This window comes from Oreochromis niloticus, linkage group LG4 (assembly GCF_001858045.2).
Source record: "Oreochromis niloticus isolate F11D_XX linkage group LG4, O_niloticus_UMD_NMBU, whole genome shotgun sequence".
Taxonomy (NCBI): domain Eukaryota; kingdom Metazoa; phylum Chordata; class Actinopteri; order Cichliformes; family Cichlidae; genus Oreochromis; species Oreochromis niloticus.
In genome coordinates, this window is record NC_031969.2 from 21,026,111 (window position 1) to 21,051,313 (window position 25,203).

The 25,203-nt window shown below is 38.5% G+C and overlaps 3 protein-coding genes across 4 annotated transcripts; 1 reads left to right on the forward strand and 2 right to left on the reverse strand.

Moving 5' to 3' along the window:
- Positions 1-1,026: 1,026 nt before the first annotated feature.
- LOC100700387 (neuropeptide B) lies at positions 1,027-2,338 on the forward strand. The gene is made up of 2 exons (XM_003450122.4): positions 1,027-1,426; positions 2,006-2,338. The coding sequence occupies exons 1-2, from the start codon at positions 1,169-1,171 to the stop codon at positions 2,132-2,134; spliced, it is 387 nt and encodes a 128-aa protein (XP_003450170.1). The 5' UTR covers positions 1,027-1,168; the 3' UTR covers positions 2,135-2,338.
- Positions 2,339-2,561: 223 nt separating this feature from the next.
- On the reverse strand, positions 2,562-13,535 carry LOC100700658 (guanine nucleotide-binding protein G(o) subunit alpha). Of its 2 annotated transcripts, none has more exons than XM_025906238.1 (10): positions 13,338-13,535; positions 11,688-11,823; positions 11,536-11,615; positions 11,334-11,426; positions 10,701-10,861; positions 7,640-7,768; positions 5,011-5,140; positions 4,853-4,924; positions 4,053-4,140; positions 2,562-2,943 (listed from the first exon to the last, which is right to left on the reverse strand). In XM_025906238.1, exons 1-10 carry the CDS (start codon positions 13,374-13,376, stop codon positions 2,753-2,755), a joined length of 1,119 nt encoding a protein of 372 aa, XP_025762023.1. In that variant the 5' UTR covers positions 13,377-13,535; the 3' UTR covers positions 2,562-2,752. The 2 variants fall into 2 exon arrangements, with proteins under 2 accessions (XP_025762023.1, XP_003450171.2); XM_003450123.5 differs by having other exon boundaries at positions 11,524-11,615; positions 13,338-13,534.
- Positions 13,536-14,155: 620 nt separating this feature from the next.
- LOC100707635 (ethanolamine-phosphate cytidylyltransferase) lies at positions 14,156-24,755 on the reverse strand. The gene is made up of 13 exons (XM_003450072.5): positions 24,349-24,755; positions 18,754-18,842; positions 18,189-18,350; positions 18,014-18,080; positions 17,843-17,927; positions 17,725-17,766; positions 16,457-16,589; positions 16,247-16,329; positions 16,088-16,165; positions 15,928-15,993; positions 15,774-15,839; positions 15,603-15,691; positions 14,156-15,407 (listed from the first exon to the last, which is right to left on the reverse strand). Exons 1-13 carry the CDS (start codon positions 24,483-24,485, stop codon positions 15,293-15,295), a joined length of 1,212 nt encoding a protein of 403 aa, XP_003450120.1. The 5' UTR covers positions 24,486-24,755; the 3' UTR covers positions 14,156-15,292.
- Positions 24,756-25,203: the final 448 nt, after the last annotated feature.

Genomic DNA, 25,203 nt, shown 5'->3' on the forward strand with positions numbered 1-25,203 from the left:
AACAGAAAGAATGGAATGAAAAATATGTTCAAATGATTTATTAACAACAATAATAACCATTATTTAATCATTATCCATCCATCTCTTCTGCTTGTCCAATTCAGGGTCACGGGGGAACTGGCGCCTATCCCAGCTACCATAATAATGAATAGGATTTATATAGCGCTTTTCAAGGCACCCAAAGCGCTTTACAATGTCATTATTCATTCACGCTCACATTCACACACTGGTGGAGGGAAGCTACGGTTGTAGCCACAGCTGCCCTGGGGCAGACTGACAGAGGCGAGGCTGCCATATAGCGCCATCGGCCCCTCTGGCCAACACCAGTAGGCGGTAGGGTAAAGTGTCTTGCCCAAGGACACAACGACCAGGACAGAAAGGCCGGGGATCGAACCGGCGATGTTCCGGTTACAGGTGCGCTTCCCAACCCCTTGAGCCACGGTCGCCCTCTTACCATAAGGCAAGAAGCAGGGAACACCCTGTATATGTTAATTGGCATCCTATTCTCATGATAATCATCTTCCTTATTGTCAAATACATGGATAGTTATATATTTAAAGGTCACATAAAGTATATAAATTCTACCCACATAATGCACAGCCTATATAGAAATATATAAATTGTAATGATAATTTGCAAAACACTGATCGATCAGTTCAAACTGTGTCATCAAGTCACATTTTGTTCTGCACAGCAGCAATTTGTATGACTACTCTCCATTGCTATAACACAATGAGAGGGATTTCCATACTGACATATAAACACCAATGGAATTAACTAATGTTGAAATAAAAGACCATACACTTGGACATTACCATGGTCAACTGCCCAGTTATTTTGCAGCCTGTGTAAGTGGAGGGACAATGTTTTTAAAAATTCCTGTAATTTACCATATTTTGTTAAATCTCTTGGATTAAAACCTACGGAACTAAACCAAGAATTTGCGTCATTCTCCAACTACACGCATCAAACACACCCCATCCAAAAGCGCAATCTACCCTATAGTATCTCAATGATCGCGCAGCTTTCCGTGACGAAAACTAGCTGCATAATCACGGCTCGCTATAAGTAGACTCGGAAAACGAGGATACAAGCAGTGAGCGGTCACTTCCAAGAGGACTAGTTGCTCTAGAGTAGAGGTGCGCACATCCAAGCGTCAGTGCTCGTCATGAAGAGGTCTTCGAAACTCGCGCTCCCCATTGTAGTCATCTCAGTGCTGGTCGCTTGCAGTCCAACGGAGGCATGGTACAAGCAGGTGGCCGGCCCAACCTACTACTCTGTAGGCAGGGCGTCCGGTTTGCTGTCCGGTATCCGGAGATCAGCTTACGTGAGGAGAGAGGAGCCGCACCATGCAGACACTGACGAGTCCGCAACAAACAACGTGTTCTCTGAGATCCCCGCGTCCAGTTCCATCTTGAAGACGATGGTGAGTGGTCGCTTTTTAACGAAATTTTTAAAAATCTAATTTTCTTTTCGACTAAGGATCGCACGCTTACGGACAAAAATAAATAAAATCTAGTGGAAAAAACAAGAAAAGTTAGGATCGTAAACTCCTGGTAGTATTGTTTTTATGATAATCAGTTACTGTTACTTCAGTAAGGAAGGAGCTGTCCATTCAGCACCGTTAAACTATTATTTGTACTTTTGTAGTACAAATAATAAAGTTAATAGTTAAAAAAAAAATGTTATTCTCATTTTATAACAAAATATAAAAATTTAAAGCTTGACTGTACTGGTCTGTAATCTACAATTTTCCAAATTGTTTTATTATTTAGAGCAACAACTTTTAAGTACTTTTTTCCACTTTAAATTTTGTGTAAATGTTACGTGCAAAATACCTCAATATGTATGTATGTATAACAAATTTCATACAGGAGCATATCCCCCCCCTTAAAAAAGAAAAAAAAAATCTTATGTCAACTGACTCAGGTATTCAGAATATATAAGGTTATTGATTTCGGATGCTCTCTCATGCCGTACCATTTGTCTTTTTCTCTCCAAACAGCCTGTTTGTATAAAAGATATTACACCAAACCTGCAGAGTTGCGAACGCATCCAGGACATCAAGGCTTCATTTCGGTGCAAAGCAGATGTCTTCCTCTCTCTGGACTCCTCAGATTGTGAAGCAGACTAAGCAGCAAAGCCAACAGCTGGGATAGATGACCAAGCATACTTCTTGAAGGACTGACATTTTAAAACTGGACATTTTAATAGTGTTGCACTAGAGTTGCTACTCTTATGAACCATTTGACCAGAATAAACCTGCTCTAAATTTTTAAGCTTGAAAAGAAATGTATTAATGTTTATGAGTTTTCTTGAATAAAGTATTTCATCCTTGTTCAGTCTGCTGAGGTATTACAGTGTGATTTATGACTTTCACCTAAAATTGCATGCCGAAATACCTTAGCTCTAGCACTGCAATGACAAGTTAGTGGTACTAAATGTCAACATTTAAAATGAAACATTTCCAAAGTGGCAGTTAACCTTCTGTTGTCAACGAAATGTTGCTGCTGTTTTTAACAGGGAAAAAAAAAAAATGTACGAAGAAAAGAGCCAAATTCTAAAATGATCAGACATGCTTACAAAGCAAATGTTTATTTAAAATGTTATAAAGTCAGAAAGGAAAAAGAACAATTAAATAGTGTTACTTCATCAAATTTTGAAGCTCTAAAAGACAAAAGGACACATGAGAATTTACAAAGAAATTACAGCAATGAATGACTTAAAACAATGTAAAGAGTCTCCAGAAGACTTAAACGAGCTGAACAGCTTCTATGTTCCCCCTCATAATCTGATCAACGACCACATGAAATGCGACCTGTACGCTTGTGGCATCTATGGCAGTGGTGAAGTGGTGGTACACAGGCCTGTCAGGGTTGCTGTTACATGCTGAGAACATTGCAGTGATATGGTGGGCTGCAGCATCCACATCACCATCAGCACCTATGATAGCGGGAGAAAAATAAAAAATTAACTGCGCAAGGTTAATCAGTACATTTCAAACCAGGCATGTCTTTGTTTTTCTTCACAATCTCCAAATGCACTAAGAGCTTCCTTTAAATGACCTGAAATGCGGCCATGACAGCATCACACAGTTGCTGCAAATTTGTTGGCTACACATCCATGATGTTAGTCTCCTGTTCCACCTCGTCCCAAAGGTGCTCTATTGGATTGAGAACTGGTCATTTGAATACAGTGAACTCAGTGTCATGTTCAAGAAACCAGTTTGACACATTATCCTACTGGAAGCGGCCATCAGAGGACTGATACACTGTGGACATTTAGTGACAATACCCAGGTAGGCTGTTGCACTTAAACAATACATAATTAGTACCAAGGGGCCAAAGTGTGCCAAGAAAATATTCCCCACACCATTATACCAGCCTGAACATGAAAGGCTTTCATGTTTTTTTTATGCCAAATGGTGACCCCACCACCTCAATTTTGCAGCAGAAATCAAGACTCAGATCAGGCATCGTTTCCAACCTTCAATTGTCCAATTTTGATGACCCCATGTGCAAGCATGTTGTGCACTCAGAGATGCTCCTCTGCACATGTTCACTAAATAACAGTTATTTGAAGTACTTTTCCTTCCTAGCAGTTTGAATCAGTCTGCCCATTGTCCTCTGACATTACCCAGAGAACTGATGCTTACTGGATAATTTCTCTTTTCAGACTATTTTGTGTAAAGCTTAAAAATTGTGTGTGAAAATCTCAGAAGATCAGCAGTTTCTGAAATACAAATCAACTTTCTTCCTAATTCTGATGCTCAGCTTGAACTTCAGTACGAAGTCTTAACCATGTACACATGTACACATGCTAAATGCAATAAAAATGCTACCATGTGATTGGATGGTTAGATATTGGCATTAGCAAGCAGCTGAATATTAGCAGTTGAGAGTGTGGGTGTGTCGTGTTGCAAATTAATTATCTTGGAATTGTTAAGTGGTTCACAAAAAAAAAAAAAATCTCATGAAGGTTTGTTAATTCCTTCATACGTCTTATAAAGACATTTAGAAAAGAAAAGTGGGTGGAGGGTATCTATAATGTACCTTTATAGCTAGAATGGTAAAGTCTCAAGTGTCTTCTAGATTTTAGGATCTTTTCCCGGAAAAGGTCAGTTTTGTTCATGAACAGAATCTGTAGGAGAGAAATAAAGAATGTTAATTATAAAATTAATCCAGCTGAAACCTCTTCATTGGGATTTCCAACAACATGACTCTCAGTCTCAAATATCTACAAAAGCAACTGTTCGTACACTCGAGGTCCATTTTAAAGAAAATAAATAAATTGAACATTAAGCAGCATTAAAATCACTGTTATGCAAAAAACCAGTATGCCAGTACACGCAAGTTCAGATCCATCCAAATCAACTCCAGTCAGTATGAAGTCATAATTTTAACCACCTAAATAGATTTTCTTCACATTTCTCATATAACACTATAATTGGTTGTTCACTTTTAACACAAAATCAGGTAGAAATGATTCAAATTGAAAGAAAATTAAATCCTTCAATTGTATTAAGTTCAGATGCTGATTGCTGATTTTTGCCCAGAAAAACAATTTGACATTCTCAGTATGAAAGAAAACTAAATGCAGCATCTCTCAAACAGTCCTCACAGCTTATTTAACTAAACAAAATATCCTGCATCTCAGACTTTGCATGCCTAATATGTATAGTAGACAAAGCTGACAATGAACAAAAAAGTGCTTCAGTCATTCCCACAAAGTTTTAGACACAGCACAACTCTAATATCTAACTTTCAAATATAACATTTGAACCCTTTAATCAATTAAATGGTAGGAAGAACATGATCCAATAAAGGGTTAAACTCAAACTGCAAAAACTTACCATGGTGGTTCGCTGGAGAACTGTGTGCATGCAGATTGATGAAAAAAGTTCAAGACTTTCTTGCAGCCGATTCTAATCAGTAAAGAGGCCATTTTAACTCCAACTGAGCAAAATCCACTGGCTGTAGAGATTTCTAATCACAGTTTGTAACAACATACCACAGAAGGATCCTCCAGTAGTGTCATATCATAGCTGTTGAGGGCCACAACAAACACCACAGCTTGTATACCTTCAAAGCAGCTCAGCCACTTCCTCCTCTTACTTTGCTGGCCTCTGACATCATAGAGCCTGTCAACAAGAAAAAACTTCAAGCTTTATTTTAAAAAAACAAGTTGGGAAATACAGTAATAACTACCTTTTACATATTTTATACCTCAAAATTAAATTGCTAAGGCCTTGGTGCTCTGAAATAAACTTGCCTGAGAACATTTCATATTTAGAAATGATACAATTTATTTAGAAGGAATGCTATTATGCAAATAGGTTAATTAGGAAAAGCATAGGCAGCAATCTGTATAAGTAGTTTTATTTCATTTTTTTAGGTTAGGAAGTGTCTCACTACAAATCAAACCAGCAGTTGACTTGCCTCATTGTGCAGCTCTGGATAAGCACCCAATTCATCCGGCAGCGTGCTCGACACTCAGAAATAACATTTCACCCATTTAAATTATTGGAGCAATTTATCTCAACAAGACTCTGCACCAAGTGAAGCGAAGGGTCTTGGTGACACAGGTAACGAGTTCCCATTTCGGGGTGCTATGATTGCCGTCTTCATGTCAGAGACAATGAAGCATTTACCCCATTGGTCAAGAGTCAGCGTTAACAAGCTGGGCGACAATAAGTTTTAAACGTGGTATTTGACAGAAGTAGTTTATGTAGTGAGGACAGAAAAGCCATCATTTATAATGGAAAGAGGGCTCTTTATGGCTTTTCCCCATCGAGTACAAGAACAGGATCAGAATTAGATATAGACAACTTAAATACAGTGAGTAGAGCAAAAGAGATGGACTCCGTCTGCTTTAGCCATATGTGCAGAGCAACAAAACATTCATTGTAAAACAAAATAGCATTTAAGATCAATTTAAACAAAACACAAGACAAGAAAACTTAAATGAATTTCAGTAAATTTAAATGAAACCACTGAACAACAGTGATATATCACCTGCTACAAAAAGCAATATGCTTCCTTAATTTGGTGACATTTTTTCCTGTGTCCATTGCAGCTGCATTTTCAGTAAAAAGCTAGAAGCAGCTAGTAGAGCCAACGCCACCTCGTACACTGGTTGAAAACACACAAAGCACTGTGCGATTAACAAGTTCAGAGAATTGAATCTAAACAATATTTCAGTTTTCACTCAGTGCATTCAGATATCAAATTTAAAGTTTACAAACTATAATTTAGTAACTTTATATTATTTATATTTCATCAAGAAGAACAGGAACAAATCTGAAGGGTGACACTGCAGTCCTTGAAGCAGCTACAGTATATAAAATATTCATATTCAAGTCTTGGTATGATTCTGTTTGTGACCCACACACCGAATAGAATCACAGTGAAGGGAAAGTAGGCAGGAGGCATCATGAATGCTGGTTATTCTAAAAAACAAGAGTTATGGGAAAGAAAGTTGGGATTTCAATGATTCATAGCTAACTTTCTCTATATTTTTGCTAATACTTTTGGAATATCGAGTGGAATATAGAGTAAAGTCCTCCATATTTCATGACTGATTCATTCCCAGGAAGCCACCTGCCTTCACTCAGAATTGCTCATGAGGATCGACAGAGTGCATCTCGATAACCTCAAACTGATATGCAGGAAATATTGATTCATTTCTTAACTTTTCAACAAATAACTTAAGAAACAGTCACAAGTAGATAATCTATCACTATTTAGCACAGTGTGCTAAAGTTACATTGGTTTTGTGTTAAAAATCTGTGAAACTAGCAGCCTTCAGGCAGTTTCATAAAAACTATGACCCAGTAATTTCCACCACTTCAATTCTGGATGCCTTTGTTGCATTTTTATGGCACTCTCGATGCCCATTTCCTTGACTCAGTCATTACTCAGCTGTCCAATGATGCATTTGAGCACAAGCGCACAATCTACAACAACAAATCAGCTTTCTCTAAAGCACCACTAGTATATTTTACTCCTTTTTATGTGCAACTACAACATTCCTGACATAAGTCATCAGATTAGTCTTTAGATATTGATGCATAACTACAAGAGTCCTTTAATAACTACATAAAAGGTTATCTTCTAAACAACCTACAGCTGTGTCTTTTAAATAGACCGTGAGTGTTGTTTCAGCTGCATTTGCATGTGCAGATTTGGTCTATATTTGTACACAGCAGCATATTGCAGCATGTGAGAGCAGGGATTTGATTCATAAGGCTTTTAAGTTTAATGGCCGATTTTTAATCCAGATTTCCTAATTTTGTTTGTGTTGGAAGAGTGTTAAGGGAATAAAAGAGTTCATTCTGTGATAACAAAGGTTTAATCGTTTATGCAAATATGCAAGATGAAAAGAGTTCAAACGTCTCTTGAAAGTATAGTGAGGTAAAATAGTTTTAATATTCACTGAGCACAGAGGAGATTGAGTGGCAAACAGTAAATGGTAAATGTGAGTCAGATTTTTTTCTCAGATTTTTTCAGGCAATCAGTGGTCCACTCTAAAGCACTGTTTAGTCAAAAAATAAAATATTAAACAAACAAAAAAAAATGAAAAGTATTACAGGTACAGGTATTTAATCTTTGCACTGTTGTATTTGGACTTGGTGTCTTACCGAAACATAGTTTTATCAACTTGAAACTGTGTCTCAACGATTCCACAGGTCCTCACTCTGACTCTCAGAACATCTGCATCTGTGGGAACGTAGTTTGGTGCGATGATTCGACTCATGTTCTCAAAGAAACTGGAGGAAGGGAAAAGAACAAAGGAGAAGGAAACATGACTTTGACTTCAGACTACAAGTCACTGTTTTTTGCCAAAATTTAGTTTGTATGAGATCACACCCACATTGGACATGTAGGTGTGACAGCAACAAAAGCAATCCCAACAATATTTTCTCCAATCAGCTGGAGAATATAGTTTGTTTTTCCAAGCAACAGGTGGTTGCCGGTGGGTGGGCGGATATGCGATCAAGCTTTAGCAATCATTTTCCCAGTGACTGCTATTAAGTCTCCAGCAATCACTCACAGCTAATGGGAGTCGTGCCTCATTTTTCCTCATTTTGCCAGATGGTCGTGGACCACTCCCTATCCTGTGTAACTGGGCCCTTCTTCACATCTTCAGCTTGTCAAGTGTCCCCCATTTTGGTCACATAAAGTCATGTGGTTAGTAGTCACATGTCAGTAAAACATCAATAGAAACTTCACATTGTACAGCCAGGTTAAGGTATTGGCAGCTAGTGTTTTTAGCCTTTTAAAATGCTGCTTTGTGTTTCTGGCCATGTTATTATGGCATATGGTAACTTTTTTATCATTAATTATAGGTACAAACAATTTACTGTTCAATTTAGATTATTATTCCAACACAGCAACTATATTCAGCTGTCAAGTATCTACCAAACTAAACCATTGTTATACCACATACCTGTAACATCATATTTGTTCAAACTGATTTAGACAAGTGAAGAAAAGTCAGTTCGTGATTATTTTAAATTTCATGCTGGGATACTCGCATATCCAACGTCAGCATAAGCAACATAAAGAAAACTTTGGAGCACAGATGAAGTTTGAGAACAAGCCCAACTAGAGTGCAGATGGAGGTGAGTCTCAGTAAACCAGGCATGGATATTTATGGCTGCAGCTCTCTCACATGCGTCATACTGTAGAAGCGCACACCCCTCCCCAGCAGTTATTTTATAGGGTCAACATATAGAATAGAATTGAATAGAATTCAACTTTATTGTCATTGCACATGTCACAGGTACAAGGCAACGAAATGCAGTTTGCATCCATCCAGAAGTGCTTTAGCCATGATATAGATATATTACAATATATATTAGCAATAATATAGATATGCAAGTATATTACAGAAATGGGTCTATTATGGTATGTTATAATGTACACGGTATATGTGAAAGTAAAAGAGTTCACAAAGTCATCTTCCAAAGTAAGACACCCTAGGAACTAACAGAAAAATGTCAGAGATTCTGATGACTCTACTTTCTGCACTTTGACGCTCCTGACACACAAACAAAATAAACATGCCAACACTTATATACACAAGGAGCTAAAAGTAAGGGTTTTAGACACCTTGACTTTAATTCATGCATGTTCCTAAAGGTCCTGCTCTAACGCTTTGAAGCTCTTCTGGAAACCTTGTGAAAGTCTAACTAATGAACAATCCAACATTTCCGGAGGGAGAAATCAATGCAGGGTCCAGCAGTGTGAAAACATGGACAAAGAGGCAGTCGGGTTTCATGTTATCCTCCAGCTCTCAAGTCTGAGTTCTGATAATGAAGCCGTCACAAATCTCTGAGACTGGCCACATGAAAGAAACTTTATCTCGACAGATCTGCTCGCCTTTCCCTCTGAGATAACAGCTTCTATTCAGTCCACTTGTTCTACATTCAAAGATAAAAATTACTAAAGAAATTTCAATTTAAAAGACCATGTAACCAACACTGACCACAGTACACAGTCTTATGGTCTTTAAATAGGAGTAACCTGCAATTTAAGTCACACCAATAAGTCACAAAATTCAAGAGACATCCTAATGAATGACCAACCATCTGAAGGAGAGGTCATTAAAAGGTATCTTGATCTATGCTCAACTATCCAAGTAAGGAAATCCCAGTTTATCTGAACGTAGCGTTTTCTGTAAGAGAAATAATTGAACTATAGTAGTAACAGTACATGTCTAGATGAACTTTGAGCCATAATTGAAAGAGACATGTTTTAATACTAGTAGTCAATAATAATGCAAAAACGTATGTCATGAACCTTCAAATCAAACATGAATTACAATTTGATTTGTTTATTAGGTCACAGTGATGCAATAAGAACGATTTCAACAATGACTGCAAAACAAACCGCCTTTATATAATAATCAGAATTTAGCAAGCTGCCCGGGGGAATATCAGATATTTACTAAATAAAATATCACACATGTGAGAGGGGGGTCTCATAACTGCACTTACAGGGAAAAACAATAATGCCATTTATTAAAACATATTCCACACTCACATTAACAATTCCCACTTCACCTGATGACACAACACAAATCATCTATGGTGAGTAGTCATGTAGGATTCATGACATTTTACAGGCTGCAGTGTAGCTGACACAGCTCACTTTTTTTTTTCTTCTTTTTTTAAACTGAGCATCTACATTTGCACAACCTGAGGACAACAATAGGGAAAAAACACGCTCTGACCACTTCAATAATAATTATAAAAATACAAAAATATTTTTGAAAACCTACTGGCTGTAATCTAATATCTAAATAACACACACAGTTTATCAAATCCAGAAAAGTTATGTCACCACTGAATCATACTCCAAGATAGTGAAACTACAACTTTATACACATCTTTGGATTCTCAAAGAAGAAAACTCAGTCATTAATTGTGTTTGTTTTATCTGCGCCACTCTAATTTTCATCTCCCTGGATATCTGCAAACAGTTTTTTTAAATGTGGTCCAATTAAGCCTATTACACAAATGTCACAGAAATCATTTCCTGAGCTCAAGTTATTCTCAGCGCTCTCTTTACCGTAGCTCTGTATTGGCAAGATGTGACGCTATGCTTCTTACTGGGCAATTTCCCATGACATTTGCACCATCAATCATAATTGGTCGTGTTGTGCAACATAAAGTCACTTAATGTCAATCTACTTACTAGAGAGCAGAGTCGTTCAGCTCAAACTCGTAACCTCGGGCTGCAGCTGCTCGGACTCCTTGGTCGGACCAGAGTGCACAGAAAGCATGAGCCATAAAAGGAAGGAGCTCCTGATCGTCCCCTAAACACTGGCTGCAGGACAGGATGGAGCGAGCATGATCCTGATAGGGACAATATTGTTAAAAAAAAAAAAAAGCAGACACTAGATTTCTTTTGGAATTAGAGTAAATACAATCTTTTGCCTCCGATCTGTAACTACTGGACTCCAGAGTCTTCTACCTTGTTCTTGTTCGATCTATTTAATACTAAATAGGCTTATTTATACACGAACTGTGGCAGGATATTTTATATGACGGTATCTTGGAACACATATGTATAGATGGCGTTGAAATCCATTCTTGCCATCTTGATTGTGCTCACAGTTTGGGCTCATCTAATTGCATCATGAACTCAGACTGTTTTATGTGCTTTGATACTATACATTAAGTTATTTGCATTATTTCATTGTATGTTAAAGATTGGGTTATAATGATGAGTCATCTGTAGTGATGCTGTGTATGGACAGAGACTGTCATCTAGTGCAATGAAGAGGAGTTGCAATTAAAATGGACTACCAAGACCTCTTAATCTCACCTTATTCTGTTTGTTAGCAAGGTTTATCCTCAGTGTCCCCATGCCTTGCAGAACAGTCTTCATAGAGGTCAGAAGATTGTCCAGTACTGCAGGCTGAGTGAAACATATCAAAGACATTTTGTCATTTATCTGCCACTTACAAAGTTGTTTGGGCCCTTAGGGCAGGACAGATGACTCATTTTGCCCATACCTTGAAACTTATAAGCTCTTGTTTGGAGAATCCATGATTATAGATTATCTTTATCTGCTTGACAATTGTACTCTTTCCAGTCTCTGGAGCACCTGACACGTACAAATTTTAATTTGCCAAAACTTAACTAAAAATATATAACTGATACATATATGAATAAATACCGAGCATAAGGATTTTGACCACATTATTATCCATGCTGGCATGTTTGTGAAGGTCCCGTTCTATTTTAGAGCTTTGGAGTTTTGCCCTTTTATGCTCCTCTGCAACATCCTTGTGAAGGCACATTCCCAGGCACAGCTAATGAGAGAGAGAGGAAAAAAAACCAGTATACAAATTATAATGTATAAGATACACCTTTCACTTTAACACTTACATACTGTTCACACTTCATGTCTTCATTTATTCAATTTTAGATAAGAAAACTTATACTGCCCAACTTTTCAACAGTCACTTTTCTTTTCATTTCTTTCATTTTCTTTACTCAAATACACTATTCAAACCTTTGTGAAATACGAAAACGGGTATTATTTTATTTCAAATTATGCAAACTGACATAGTGAATAATAAACTAAAAAATATTATTATTATTAATACATATATATCACTTATATTTATTTCAGAATCAGAATACTTAATCAATCCCTCAGGAAATTATGTGGGTTACAGTTGCTCCAAGACAGTAACAGACTAAACTAATTAAATAACAAGTTACAAAGTTACAGAATCTACAAATTTAACAAATAGCACTAATATATACAAATTGCTCAATTATAAACAGGGGTGCACATAAGTGGTCTGCAGGTGCGCATTCGCTGTCAAAATAAAAGACGTGCACCAGATAAGAAGTTGAAACGCGCGTTTGCGTACATAAGATTTTCTGGAGGAGGACAGACATTTGTTTAGAACTCTTAAAGATGAAGAAGCAAGCTCCTTTAAGCAATTACTTTGGTGTTCCTCCACCTCCAAAGAAATGTCAGAAGGAGTCCGAACCGCAAAAGAAGCGCGTATTCTCGGAAAAGTGGTTGCAGGAGGTGAGCTGGCTTCAAACAAATGATGAACGCACAGAGATGTGGTGCAGAATATGCCGTGAAAATCCCACTCTAGCGGACAAAAACAGTGCCTTTTATATGTACGCAAACGCGCGTTGCAACTTCTTATCTGGTGCGCGTCTTTTATTTTGACAGCGAACCACTTATGTGCACCCCTGATTAATATCAAGAATGTTGACAAAGAATATTACAGAGGTGGAATATATGATTATATATATTTATTATAAAAATGTGATAAGAACTTTGGGCCACAGAAATATTGTTTAATAATCTTTTATGTTTCATAAAGATGTTTTTGTAATGTTTGTTTTATATTTATATCAACAGGGTTGTCACAGACAGATAGGCAGACTTTTTTGGTGATATTGGGCAACACGTTTTTAACAGTTTTAAGAAACATTTCAAAAATTCAAAACAAAGGTTTCTATACTTTAATCGTTATATTTTATATGCATTTTAGTTATCAAGTTAGGACAATATTGTCAATAACAATAGTAGTGTTTAGTGCAAGGGTTATTGTAAATCCAAAACTAGGACAGGAAAATGCCCTGCAATTAAAGAATGTCTCGTTTTTCCCTCTAATTTTTTCTTTTTGTGTGTGTGTTTTGGGTCACTTTAGGATAAGTAATCGCAGTTCAGCTAACAGAAGAGGAGCAGAAAAAAGTAATTTCACTGCCGCCAAATGTCTAAATGGGTCAACTCAACGACTGTATATTCCATTTTTAAGAGGTTTGGAGTTGTTTAAATGAAACGATGACTCACCTGCAGTGGGGCTGGCAGTACATTTAGACATGAAAACATCTCTGCGTTGTTGCTGGTCACTCTGGGATGGTGTTAAACCGAAGTTATTTTTCGTTGGGGTGATAAAAACAAACGCAATGTCTAATTGGCTTTAATTAGGGCCACGTGCGTGCGTCTGTCTTTCAGAATGCACGCCGCGTTCATGTAGCTCGTGACCCTCTAGGTACTCACCTGTATGCGGTGTATTCTATTAAGCCTGAGGTGGGCTGTTCATTTTCCCAGGGGCCACGTGAGAAGTGAGTGTTTAGCTTATAAGCTTATACGCAGATGAAATTAAGCAGATTTGACTTATTGTTGTGAACCTCCACAGCAGTCCCAGTTTCTCATGTGGCCCTTTGAAAAAGTGAATTGTCCACTCCTGCTTTAAAACATCGCAATTAGTAATGATCAAAACTAGAATATGTTAATTCAGCTCCATGCCTCCAGTTTAAAAATGTGTTCATACTTTATCAAACTTTCCTTCACAACATGTTTTTTTTTTTTTTTTGAAAGCTTACAGCACATTGCTGGGCGCTAATCAGCTGCTATTAATAATCTCAAATTAATGGTCTGACATTTAGCGGACTCTGCGTGGCTCCGATGTGGCAAAATTAAGATCAGATTATCTCCTTATGTCTCTCTAATCAAAGGTCATTTCTGTGTCCAAAACATGACTCTACCCTTTTTATAATGTGACTAATGTGCGGCTTCATCATCCGCCTCTTTAACTAAGGAATCAAATTAGAGGCGAAGACAAACCACACAGTGTGCATGAAAGACAAAGAAGACAGCAAACAGCAAACTTTTCAGAATAAATTCTTATTATCAGCAATAATATACTGCAGCCTAATCGGTTCCTGCAGCATATGTAACATACAGATTATAGCCTATACTTAATACATTCCAAACTCACATACAGACATATCATTATGTTTCTGAAACGATGCGAAAACATCTATACAGTAATTAATGGAGAGGAGGTGAGTAAAATATACATCTACAAAAAAATATATAATTTAATCCTGTTTGATATAGAGACAGACGATAAATTGAGACTGCACGATCAACTCAACAACTCTGAGCATCTGCCGTAGTCTTCTAGTTAGACTGTGAAAGTTAAAGGTTTAAACAGTATATTAGAATAAATGTGTGGAGTGTTGGTTAAAAAAAGAGCTACTGCACTCAAAAGTCCAGATGTTCAGTTCAGATCTCAATTATGTGCATTTTTGAAGTTTTAAAAAAGAAAAGGAACAAAAAGCGAAATTAAAAATGTTTCTCTAAATTCTGGAGTAGTCGGTGTCGTCTGGTATGTACAGAAAAGAGAAGCAGGGAGATTCATCTCCTGATTCTCCAGTGTTTTTCAGCGTCCTCCATGAGCCTGCGGTCACTTTATAATACACACAGACACACACAGTGTAATAGATTAGTTGTGGGGCTAGCCCATTGCTGGGCAAAACAGCAGCATCAGCCCCACTGAAACGACAAATCAAATCACATCTTGTTATATAATCATGTGTCTGACCGACAGCGCGAGATCTCACACTGCATATGCCCAAGAAATAAGATAAAATGCCTTTTTTTTAATAGGAAAAAAGTATTTCGAGAATTAAAAATGACATAAAATAGACATTTGAATATATAGTGACATCTTCCTCCAAACTTTGAATATATCTTATCATTTGCATGTGCGATTGTTGACTGACACAAACATATAATTGCATATGCAGAACATGTTAACAAACCCTCGTAACACACTATATTAATACCTGATGATCCCACAGCAGGTTACGCCACCCTCGTTAAAGAAGGGGCTGCTGTAAAGACTACTGATATTAGCCAGGATCACGTGTGGAGGGTGTCATAGCACTTACAAAAGGGTTGATTATAATGTACATGAGTTTATATTAGTTGAATATGTCACTGTTAGCTGGAGGTGCCTACAGCACAGCCTGTGCTCTTTCTTTAGTCTTTTCCTCCTCTTGTCGCTTCATGGCTTGGATCACTGCGATCTCTTTGGCCTCTTTCTTCTGGTTCCTCGCCTCAAATAGCAACCTGAGTCAAAGGAAAGTGTAAGTAATATATAGTAAGCCAAACAAATACACGCTCACTGGCCACTTTATTAGGTATACCTGTTCGACTGTTCGTTAATGTACCTAATGTAACTGTAAATGTTAACTAACTCCAGGTTAAAAGATACCATGATTGCTTCAAGATGTACGATAAATTTACTAAATTTGACTGTTTTACCTGTTTTTGATTATCCTTTGCACGATGGCGTCCGTAGTGAGGCTGTTCCCACTGTCAACAGTGCGCAGGATTCCTTTTCTTCTGGGCTCCTGAGGATTAAGGAAAAACTGTAAGAAAACACTTATAAATGCGTTTTCATAAAAAATCGCAGCATATTTGTGGGAGTCTTACAGCATAAGGGTCAGATCCATCTTTGTCGGGATATATTTCTGTCTTTCCATGGCAAACGAGATCCACCTGTGGAAATTAAGTCACGTGTTTCACTGTCTTACTTCTTCCTGTTACCTATGCAGTGATAAAAGTTAATTATAGCGTGTGCACGTACCTTAAAATGATCCAGCAAATCTTTTGTGACAGCAAACGGTGCACCGATCACCACTTCTGACACATACTGTAGAAACAAAAAAATTAATATAAATCATGGATTTATAATCAATGAACTTTCATTGTTCTGTGCTGATTGATAAAGTTTAAACAGAACTTACTCGACAAGCCAGGACGCTGAGAGTCCTCTCGTGGACATTCATGATGGGGTAGTTTTTCCCTTTGTAGCGATTCACCTCCTGAATGATATGGACGCACGAATTGAGAAATCTCAAAAGAAGGAGGCAGTAAATGTCTCACAAAGATATAAAAATACTCACCTGATCAAAGTGTAGCCCCACTATAATGTAAGGCTTTTCTGCAAGCTTATGCACGACTTCCAGAAAGTCCACATGGCCAATGTCTGGTAGGAGACTAGTCAGGAATGCATTCCAAATACTATTGTGTAGCAACTGTTTTATGATTTAAAGGGAAAAAAAGGTTGGTGTATAATAAAATCTAGCAATTATTGAGAGGTTAACAAAGGATACGGAAGAGATCAAAGGCTCCGGCCACATAGATGATAGTGTCTCCAGGTTGAGGCTCCTGGCCTGAGGCAAACTGGATGATTTTCTGAGATGTCTGAAGGAATTGAGACACCCCTGTCCAGGGACTATGGCCCTTCTGGTCAATCAAGAAAAAAGCAAAAGAAGTGTAATGTGACAAGTAGGAATACAACAGATTTACTTCAGTATAGTTAGTAGTATATCGTATTTCTCTGATACTACCCTTTCTTCAGTGGTTCCATTACAACTCCATTGAAATTTTCACATACAAAATCCTGAATGATAAGGAACCTACACACCTTAAAGACATCATAGAATCTTATTATCCCAATGCAGAAATCTGGTCCCAGACTGCAGGCTTACTTGTAGCTCATAGAATTTAGACTGGAGGCTGTGCCTTCAGCTAACAGGCATCAGCTCCCAGTTTGGATTTGGAAGACAGACACTGTCTACTTTTACAATTAGGCTTAAAACTTGCTCTTTTGATAACGCTTACAGGTAGATGTTGCTTTATGCTGAGCCTGCTGTGGGACTTCCTGTGACGCCCTGAGCATTTCCTCAGAACAGATCGCATCCTGTTAAAAGGGGCTTCTTCATTCTCGCCATTACCTTGCTGACAGGACAAGTCAGATTTGGGGAATTTTTTTTCTATAACATGGTAGGGTCTTTACCTTACAGCATAAAGTATCTTGAGGCAACTGCTATATAAATAAAATTGAATTGAACTAAACTGAGTATTCCCCCTACATATGAGCCCAGAATGAAACTTGTGCTGCATCACTGCCACCCAGTGGTGTAAGTGGTCAATGTCACCTTTGGTCAATAGCAGGACTACAAATCCAGAATGCATTTATTCATTCCTGGCCAAATTCACAGCATTACTCTTCCACTCTTAAATGTGGAGAGACCCTCTACTTCTTTTAAGCTGTTTAGAGCCACAGCATGCTGGCTCTGAGTTACTTTCCCCATCCAAAGAACAGAAGTGGCATTCAGTATTGACTGGAAAGGCCTTCCACTTGATTACAAAGTGGGTCCTAAATCAAAGACCTTTATTTAATTATGTCTGACATCTGGTCCAAACACCAAAGTTTGCTACTTAAATAACAAAACAGCTAAGTAAGAGGAAGTCAAAGAGCCAGCAATCTTTGGTCAAACACACCCAGCTGAAAGGCTTGACTTTGAGCTGAGGTTTTGATATGAACTGGCTCATAATCAAACCATCAAATGAAGCAGGAAGTAGAAAATTGACTTACTTTTCCAAAGTTATCTGTGTGCTCCTGATAGTCTGAACTGTCCTAAAACAGAGGATAGGAGAAGTTTAGCTTTGTGTTCTGATCTGAGCTCATACAGAGAGAATCTGGTGATACTCACAATGTTGCTGTGGTGGGCTTTGGTCATCAGCAGCATCCTGCCAACTAAGTCTGTTGTTGAAACTCCCTGGGTTCGCTTGCACTCCCTGTAACATCACAGCACAGAATGAAACTTAAAAAAAAAAAAGACACATCCCACCCTGGCTATGCTTATTTGGAAAGGAAAACTCACCTGTACCGTCCTGACTTCTTCACCTCTTCATATGTATCTTTTCCATCCACAGTTAATGTTATATCATCTGAAACAACAGCATACATGAGTTCTTCTCCAAACTTTAGAGAAGTACAGCTGCCTACGACTCCAGCTGCGTGTCTAAATAAGGACGTGGGGTGATGATATTCCATACCTCCGTGCACACAGAAGTCACAGTTGTACTTGTCGAGGGTCTCGAGGGTGGTGACATAAGGAGCTCCTTCCACGACCTCGTCCACCCATTTTATGGCCCGCACCATCTTATATCTTTCTTCCTGAGTGAAGACTGGTGGACCCTTGTGCTTTGAAATCTCACCTTGCAAACAAAAAAAGAGTAGAGTGATTGAGACACTTGTAATGGATGCATGTCTTCTTAAGCCGAAAGAAAGGTTGCTGCTATCTGTGGCCCTGACCATCAAGGCATTCTGTGTTATCACAATGTCAGAGTGCCCCAGTGCACCACAGGAGGGTGGGGCACAGCTAAGGCGCCCTGCTACTGTCACAACAACTCTTTCCAAGTGCAGTGGATGCAGCTGGTGCCTGACTGGTAATGACAGGACCGAAGAAGATATACAAGCCCTGCAGGTGCTATGGTAAGGAGAAATAGCAGAATGTACAGTATAAGCTAGACTATGCATAACAAGTGCAGACAGAGGGTTTCTATTACACATGTACATGTGTAAGGGACACATACATGTGTACATTATTTTGAGCCTTACTGTCTGTGTGTACTCCAACAATGAGGTAATCTCCCATGGCCTTGGCCTGCCGCAGCTGGTTGGAGTGGCCGTAATGTACCATGTCATAGCTGTAAAGGAAAAACACATGAAGGAAGAGTATGATTACTCACAAAAGCTGCACCCTTGTAGTCAGGTACAGTGTCTAGAGGGATGAAGTAAAGCATCAAGCTTGAATTAGAGCAAGATGATCTGGCAGCTGTTCGTTGCATAACTCCTCTTCAAAATACCGTATTTCTTTTATTATTCCTCGTCATAACAAGTAAGCCAAGAACTTTTTGCTGAACCAGATAAAAGCTGGGTGATATGTTTTAATTTTGAAAACAACAATTTTGACAATCTTTTGAATCTTTTTTTGGCTCTTTTGAAAACTTGGATGTCAGATCGTCTTTATGCCCTCCGGATTAAAGTGAAATAAAGAGCATTCATTCCCTTGTATGCAAGGGAGTGAATTAAAAAAACGGGGTTTTAATTCATGGATTATAACATTTAAAAAAATACTAGTATGTATTTATACATTTATAAGCTTCTTTTAATATAAACCAGTTGGTATCAACCACAAACATATTTAATCAAAGTCTCAAAAATTACAAACAAAATGTCAGTGGGTGTGTGGTTTCGCTTCCTCTTCTCTCCTCCCCTTGTAGGATGCCATCTGTACATAATTAGATTAACACATATTAGACACTGAGATTGTAACACAGTAATCTAGCATAGTGATCGAGGACAGATGGGCATTAGCCCTCCATTGCTATCACTACTGCCAACAGTTGACATCCTGTTTTTCTTTCTGATCTACTCTGAATGCGATATTTTGGCGGTGATATGAACAACAGAGTAAGTGTGTACTCTGATGAAGGAAACTGCAGGTAACACTGAAAATGAACTGAGGTGGATAAAGATTAAAGTACGTTAAATGAGTCGCTCCTCACTTCTTTATGTTTAGCTTCTACTGAGCCAAAGGGGTCTTAAGGAATAGTTAGCAATAATTTGGCAACTTTTAAATGTTTCTGCATGACAGTGATCCCCCAAGATCTCCACAATAAAAGACTATCAGTTATAGATTGGCATTCCCATTACCAGATTGCAACATTATTGAAGCAGTGTGGGATCATCTTGACGGACAAAAGAACAAAAATAACATTATTGTATTTTATATTAACTTTTTACACTGTTGTATTACACATTTGCATTCTCATGAGTAAGTCCCAGAACAGCACTATGAATAGCATCCTAAAAAAATCAATAAGAAAACAGCTCCACCAGGGCAGCAACAGAAACAGATCCTGTGTTGTTCTGTGATGTCAGTCTACACAGCTAGGCTACAAATAGCCTGCACTGCACTAAGCATGGACAAGAAATTTTAAAAAGTAACCAGAATTTTGATCGCGATCACTGCTCACTAAAACCAAACACACTAAAAAAAACTCATCAGGAATTAATTTTGTGTTTGTGTCATGTTTGTGAAACAGGATCAATGCGTGCAGGTGCTGAAGGAACAGAACTGGCCGTGAGAAAGTGACATGGGAGCATTTGGAGGTGAATGATATGAGATGAAAACTGAGACCCACACAGTGACAGGTATAATGCTTTTACAGGTGCTACACTATCTAGATGGCCAACATGTGACCATATTCCTCTTGTATTTTTTAGGAGGGGTGGATCATCAAGCGTATCACTGGAGGATGATGAAATATTAATTAGTGTACTCTGTTAGGAGACACCCAAACTGCACCTAAGCTTCTCAGTATGAATAACAAACATCTCTGCACACAAGTATAAATAATAGTGGATCTGTGAAGATCATCATCTTCATTTGGTTTAAATTGACTGTAATGCCTCAGAGTATGAGAGGAGATATTAGAAGTATAATACCTGAATAAACAGTGTTACATACACTCACTCATATGGACACGAATGTTAATTTTGGGCTGTTAATGATTTCTTTGAACAGTTCTTTTTTCCAGGGGAGAAAAATCCAGCATACATTTTTAATGACTTCAGAAAAAACAAGAGTTGGGTCCACACAGGGTCAAAAGTATAAATACAGTTAAATAAGGTTCTATAATGTCTTCTAACTTGACAAGTCAAGACCTATTAACATCTCGGTAGTGATGATGTTTGATTAGAACTGGCAGTTTCTTTTGAAAAAATTCAAATTCAACTAAATTTGGAGCTGCAATGACGACTAATTCACTTCTCCAAATGTCTTCTGGAGAAAAGGTTTATGATCAGACAAGACAAAAACTATTTGGCCACAATGACGAGGTAAGTTTGGACGAGTAAAGATGAGTACCACTGTACCAAATTTCATGCATGGAGGTGGTAGCATCATGCTCATGGGGTGTTTTGCAGGCAGTGGTACTGGTACATTGCACAAATTGAATAAAATAATGAAAAAAAACTACCTCCAAATTCTTTAACTTTATCTCAACTCAGCAGCTAGATGGTTGAAACTTGGACGATTTAGTGTTCCAGCGGGATAATGATTCTAAACACATAAAAACTTGTTTTAGAATAAAGTAGGCTATCATTGAGCTTCTGAAATGGCCTCACCAATGCCCAGGCTTCAACTCTACTGAAAATTTGTGGACTAGACTTAAAAGGCAGATCTGTGCCAAGAAACCAATCAATTTAAATGAACTCTACAAATTCTGTCAAGGAGAGTACTCAACTATCCAGCCACAATTATGGAGGAAACTTGTTGATGGCTACCAGAAGCATGTGGTTAACGTGCAACTTGCTAAGGGACATTTAACCAAATATTAGTGGGGCTTTATGTATATATTTGAGCCTGTATGTGTTCATACATGCATAAAAAGTGTGAAATAAATTTAATCTTGTGCACCCAAAATATAATTAAAGATGTATGGTGTACAATCATTATATGCTGGAAAAAGAAAAGTTCAAAGAAATCAATAAAAGCCCAAAATTAACAAAGTTGACATCCATGCCCATGATGAGTGTATGTAAATTTCTGATTACAATTTATGAGGCTGACTGATTAAAAATTCAGTGGTTATCTCTCAGGACCAACAGTCTCAGATAATCCTGGGATGAATGAACACACCACTACTTAACAAAGGCTTTGAATAACCACTTTATAGTCTTCCTTGTACCTCAGCAGATAGTGGAAATAGACTTTACACTCTTCCTTGATGACGCCTGTTTGACAATTGATCTTTAGCCCCTGTCACCTTCTTTCACAGTGACAAATAAGAACAGAGAGAAACAAAAGGGAGAAGAAGACGGTGCAGGGTCAGAAATATCTCAGCAGTTGAACTGAATGTGCACTTTCCTTGGACTTTTTCCTCACAAGCTGCTGACACAGCAAGATATCAGTAGGAACATGGCGATGTACTGTACAGTCAGCCTTCGGGGAACAATGTGCTCAGTGAGAGGCACGGCCGCACAAGCTGTGGATGGCCTGAGCAGGTGTGGGCTGGAGGGGTTAAGGGGGTTAATGACAAGAGCTCTGTTGGCATTGGCTCTCTGTGCATGCTCACCCCACCGGTTAATATTCCGGCATCCCAAATATTCTGCAACATGCCATCAAACAGCTACACAAAAATGGCAGGATTTCTACAAGAGAAAGCCACCATAATCCTCGCCTTCATACACAGAAACTCAAAACATCTATTTTGCCGCCGCAGCATGACACCGTCAAAGTTCGGTCTTTCTACCAGTGGAGATATTTGACAGCAAGCCTTTTTTTCCTCGGTTAATTGTGCTATTTGTGTAGTGAAAAATGCCCATTATAACTACAAACAAACATCTTCATCATATGGCTTTTTTTCATTATATTTTCATACATTTGCGGAGGTGACAACAGCTAACATGAGAAATTTCTTACTTCATCAGCTAATGTTTGCAGCTCTTTTTAAACATTTCATCTAATTTACTAAGAAATCTGAGTTCAATACAGAGTTCAATATGCTCCCTGTTTACTCTTAAGCTATGGACCTTGGTGCGAACAGCCATTTTTTTTTTTCACACGGAGGTCAATGGAGCGGAAAAGGCTGGGCTGTTGTCGAGTTTTTCAAATTCCATGAGAACCACAAACAAAATTCCATCTGCATCCATTGTTTCTGGGATGGAGTCTATAACCCCTCTAATACACCCATAGTTATATATGAGTATGGATTAATGGGGAACATTTTGCTAGAAATGTGTCTTTTACTAAAGAAACCTTCAGCAATCAATATGCAACTGTTTTGGCTTTTTATGTTCTGTTGAGCTGGCGATAGCAAACAGTTATTCCCATCACATGCTCTGAAGGGGAGCTTAGCTTCACTGTGGGCTCACCCAAAAGTGCCAAGGTGACATGTCTGAAATACTAAAAGCTTGACCAACAACCATGAGTGCTTCTAAAATAACATTTTCATACCTCAGATTCACACCGAACACCACTGTGCTCGTTGCATGACTGGTAACGACAATTAACGGTGATTATCAGAGCTCAGCTGCTCTTACTGGACTGCTAAGTGATTTACTTGGATATTTTAACACCACCAGCTTAATTAAATGATTTAAAACCGGAGTTACTGTTTTACTTCTCAGTCTGACTGTTGTTTGTGTGTTTGCGAGCAGCGGCGTGTTGTATATATCAAATTTAAAAGTGTGACATTAGAGCTAAAGAAGCAGAGCAAGCAAAAATCTAACTGTGCTGCCGTGTACATGTTTGCTGTTCTGCAAGACAAGAGCTACGATTCATATCTGTGATCATATGAATCCATTACCTGTATTACACTAAAGAATGCACAAATAATAATATCATAAATCAGATATGATTATTTGTTATTCCATTACATCACACCAAAGCAGACACCCTTCTTTACAGCTGTCATTAAGGAGGCGTTACAGTTATTCCGAGTCAAGATAAGGATAAGTGTCCTGGGATGTTTCTCTTTTAATTGCCTCTTACCCAAACTAAGGCACATGTGATTGTAATAAGCGTAATACTCTTCAGGTTTCTCAGAGAAACTCTTCACTTGCCTCTTTTTGTCATTTAATACTTTACACACACAATTTCTTTTTCTACTCTATAGAAAAAAATAATCTTTAAAATGAAAGTAAGATCAGTGCCAGCTGGTCACTGCTACAAGACCAGTAAATACACCTAATACTGATAGGAAGTTGCAGTAAACTGCAAGTAGATAAAATAGTAATCAATTAACTAATTTGGTTTGTCGTCTTGGTTCTCACATGACCTATTTAAAATCCAGCATAAAGTTAACTACACTACAAACTCTAGTCACGGTTAAATGGTTATGAGCAAAGGCAGCTGCAAAGATCACATCTGTGCTGATGTTCTAATAATGTCCTTACAACTGGGTATGATGAGGTGATTGACCGATAGCAGGATATACGCTTGAATAAGCATCCCCACTCAAGAAGTTGTGTGCATGCTGATACCAGTGAAGAATGAAGCAGCAGCGCTTTGAGCGTCCTGTAACCTGCAGCAGGCCTGTCCCAGCAGCAGGTATAATGCTGCCACATCCAATGAAACGTGCTCGATGCAAATAGTGAGCATAATCATAATGCCGTGGTATCTTCATCACGCATTTAAGAACTCACCAGCCATCGCACCACACCCGGATTCTTCGCCTTCTCTTCTCCGGACTGCAAGCTGCAGCGCCGGGGGTCGTGCCTGCGTCTTTCCCGGCTGCTGTGTTCACTTGGTGGTGGTTGTGGTGATGCCCGTTCTTGATCATTGTGGAGGTGCTGACTGTGCTGAATTTGCAGCCCGGAGCGGGAGACGGACTCTCGTCAAATGAGGCGGTTACCGGACCGTGTCGGTTCGTGCGTGTCCCGTTTCAGCAGGACAGCCGGTGTCTGTATCAGCAGCGGCGAGGAAGCAGCAGGAGTGCGTTGCGCCAATGCCTCCTCTACCGGCGACGCAGAGACGCACGACGACCTTTGCGTCAAGTTGGTCAAAAACGCGGATGAACCAGAGAGGACAGGAACACCATTAATAAAACTCGGTGTGTCACATCGTTGTGCGTTGGTTTTATTTTGAAAAATCAGGCTCACAGCTCCACGTTTATTAAGGCTCACTTGACAGAGGTCGCATCGTACGATGGTGCCGCGTCCGACATATTGTTACATAATAGCGGCGTTTTCCACCGTCAGGTGACGAGATCTGGATTCCAATATAAAATAGCAGCCTGTGCGTCTTTGATGAGCGGAGAGATCGTGATAAGCTTTGCTCTAAATCCCCAGTAAACTTTGTTTTGCTCACAATGATCTCTGCATAAATAACCGTAATAAAGATAAGGATTAAAAGATTTTTGTAGACACTCTAATATTTTATTTTTTCCCCATTAAAATTCGAATTTTTTTTTTTAAATAAGGTATAGCAGCAAATTGTATTGAAAAAAAAAAAGACCATCTGATTTCATAAATCTGTAGTTTACTCAAATTTAAACTAAT

What these genes read in the sequence shown, in the direction of transcription:
- LOC100700387 (XM_003450122.4), top strand. Translation starts at nt 1,169, where the DNA reads ATGAAGAGGTCTTCGAAACTCGCGCTCCCCATTGTAGTCATCTCAGTG. An exon ending in GTTCCATCTTGAAGACGATG is followed by an intron (nt 1,427 to 2,005) that starts GTGAGTGGTCGC and finishes CTCTCCAAACAG; the next exon opens with CCTGTTTGTATAAAAGATAT.
- LOC100700658 (XM_003450123.5), bottom strand. Translation starts at nt 13,376, where the DNA reads ATGTTTTCATGTCTAAATGTACTGCCAGCCCCACTGCAG. An exon ending in GGTCAAAATCCTTATGCTCG is followed by an intron (nt 11,616 to 11,687) that starts GTATTTATTCAT and finishes TGTACGTGTCAG; the next exon opens with GTGCTCCAGAGACTGGAAAG. An exon ending in TTACCATTCTAGCTATAAAG is followed by an intron (nt 2,944 to 4,052) that starts GTACATTATAGA and finishes CCGCTATCATAG; the next exon opens with GTGCTGATGGTGATGTGGAT.
- LOC100707635 (XM_003450072.5), bottom strand. Translation starts at nt 24,485, where the DNA reads ATGATCAAGAACGGGCATCACCACAACCACCACCAAGTGAACACAGCA. An exon ending in TGGGGCTACACTTTGATCAG is followed by an intron (nt 16,166 to 16,246) that starts GTGAGTATTTTT and finishes CATATCATTCAG; the next exon opens with GAGGTGAATCGCTACAAAGG. An exon ending in ATGGATCTGACCCTTATGCT is followed by an intron (nt 15,692 to 15,773) that starts GTAAGACTCCCA and finishes CTTAATCCTCAG; the next exon opens with GAGCCCAGAAGAAAAGGAAT.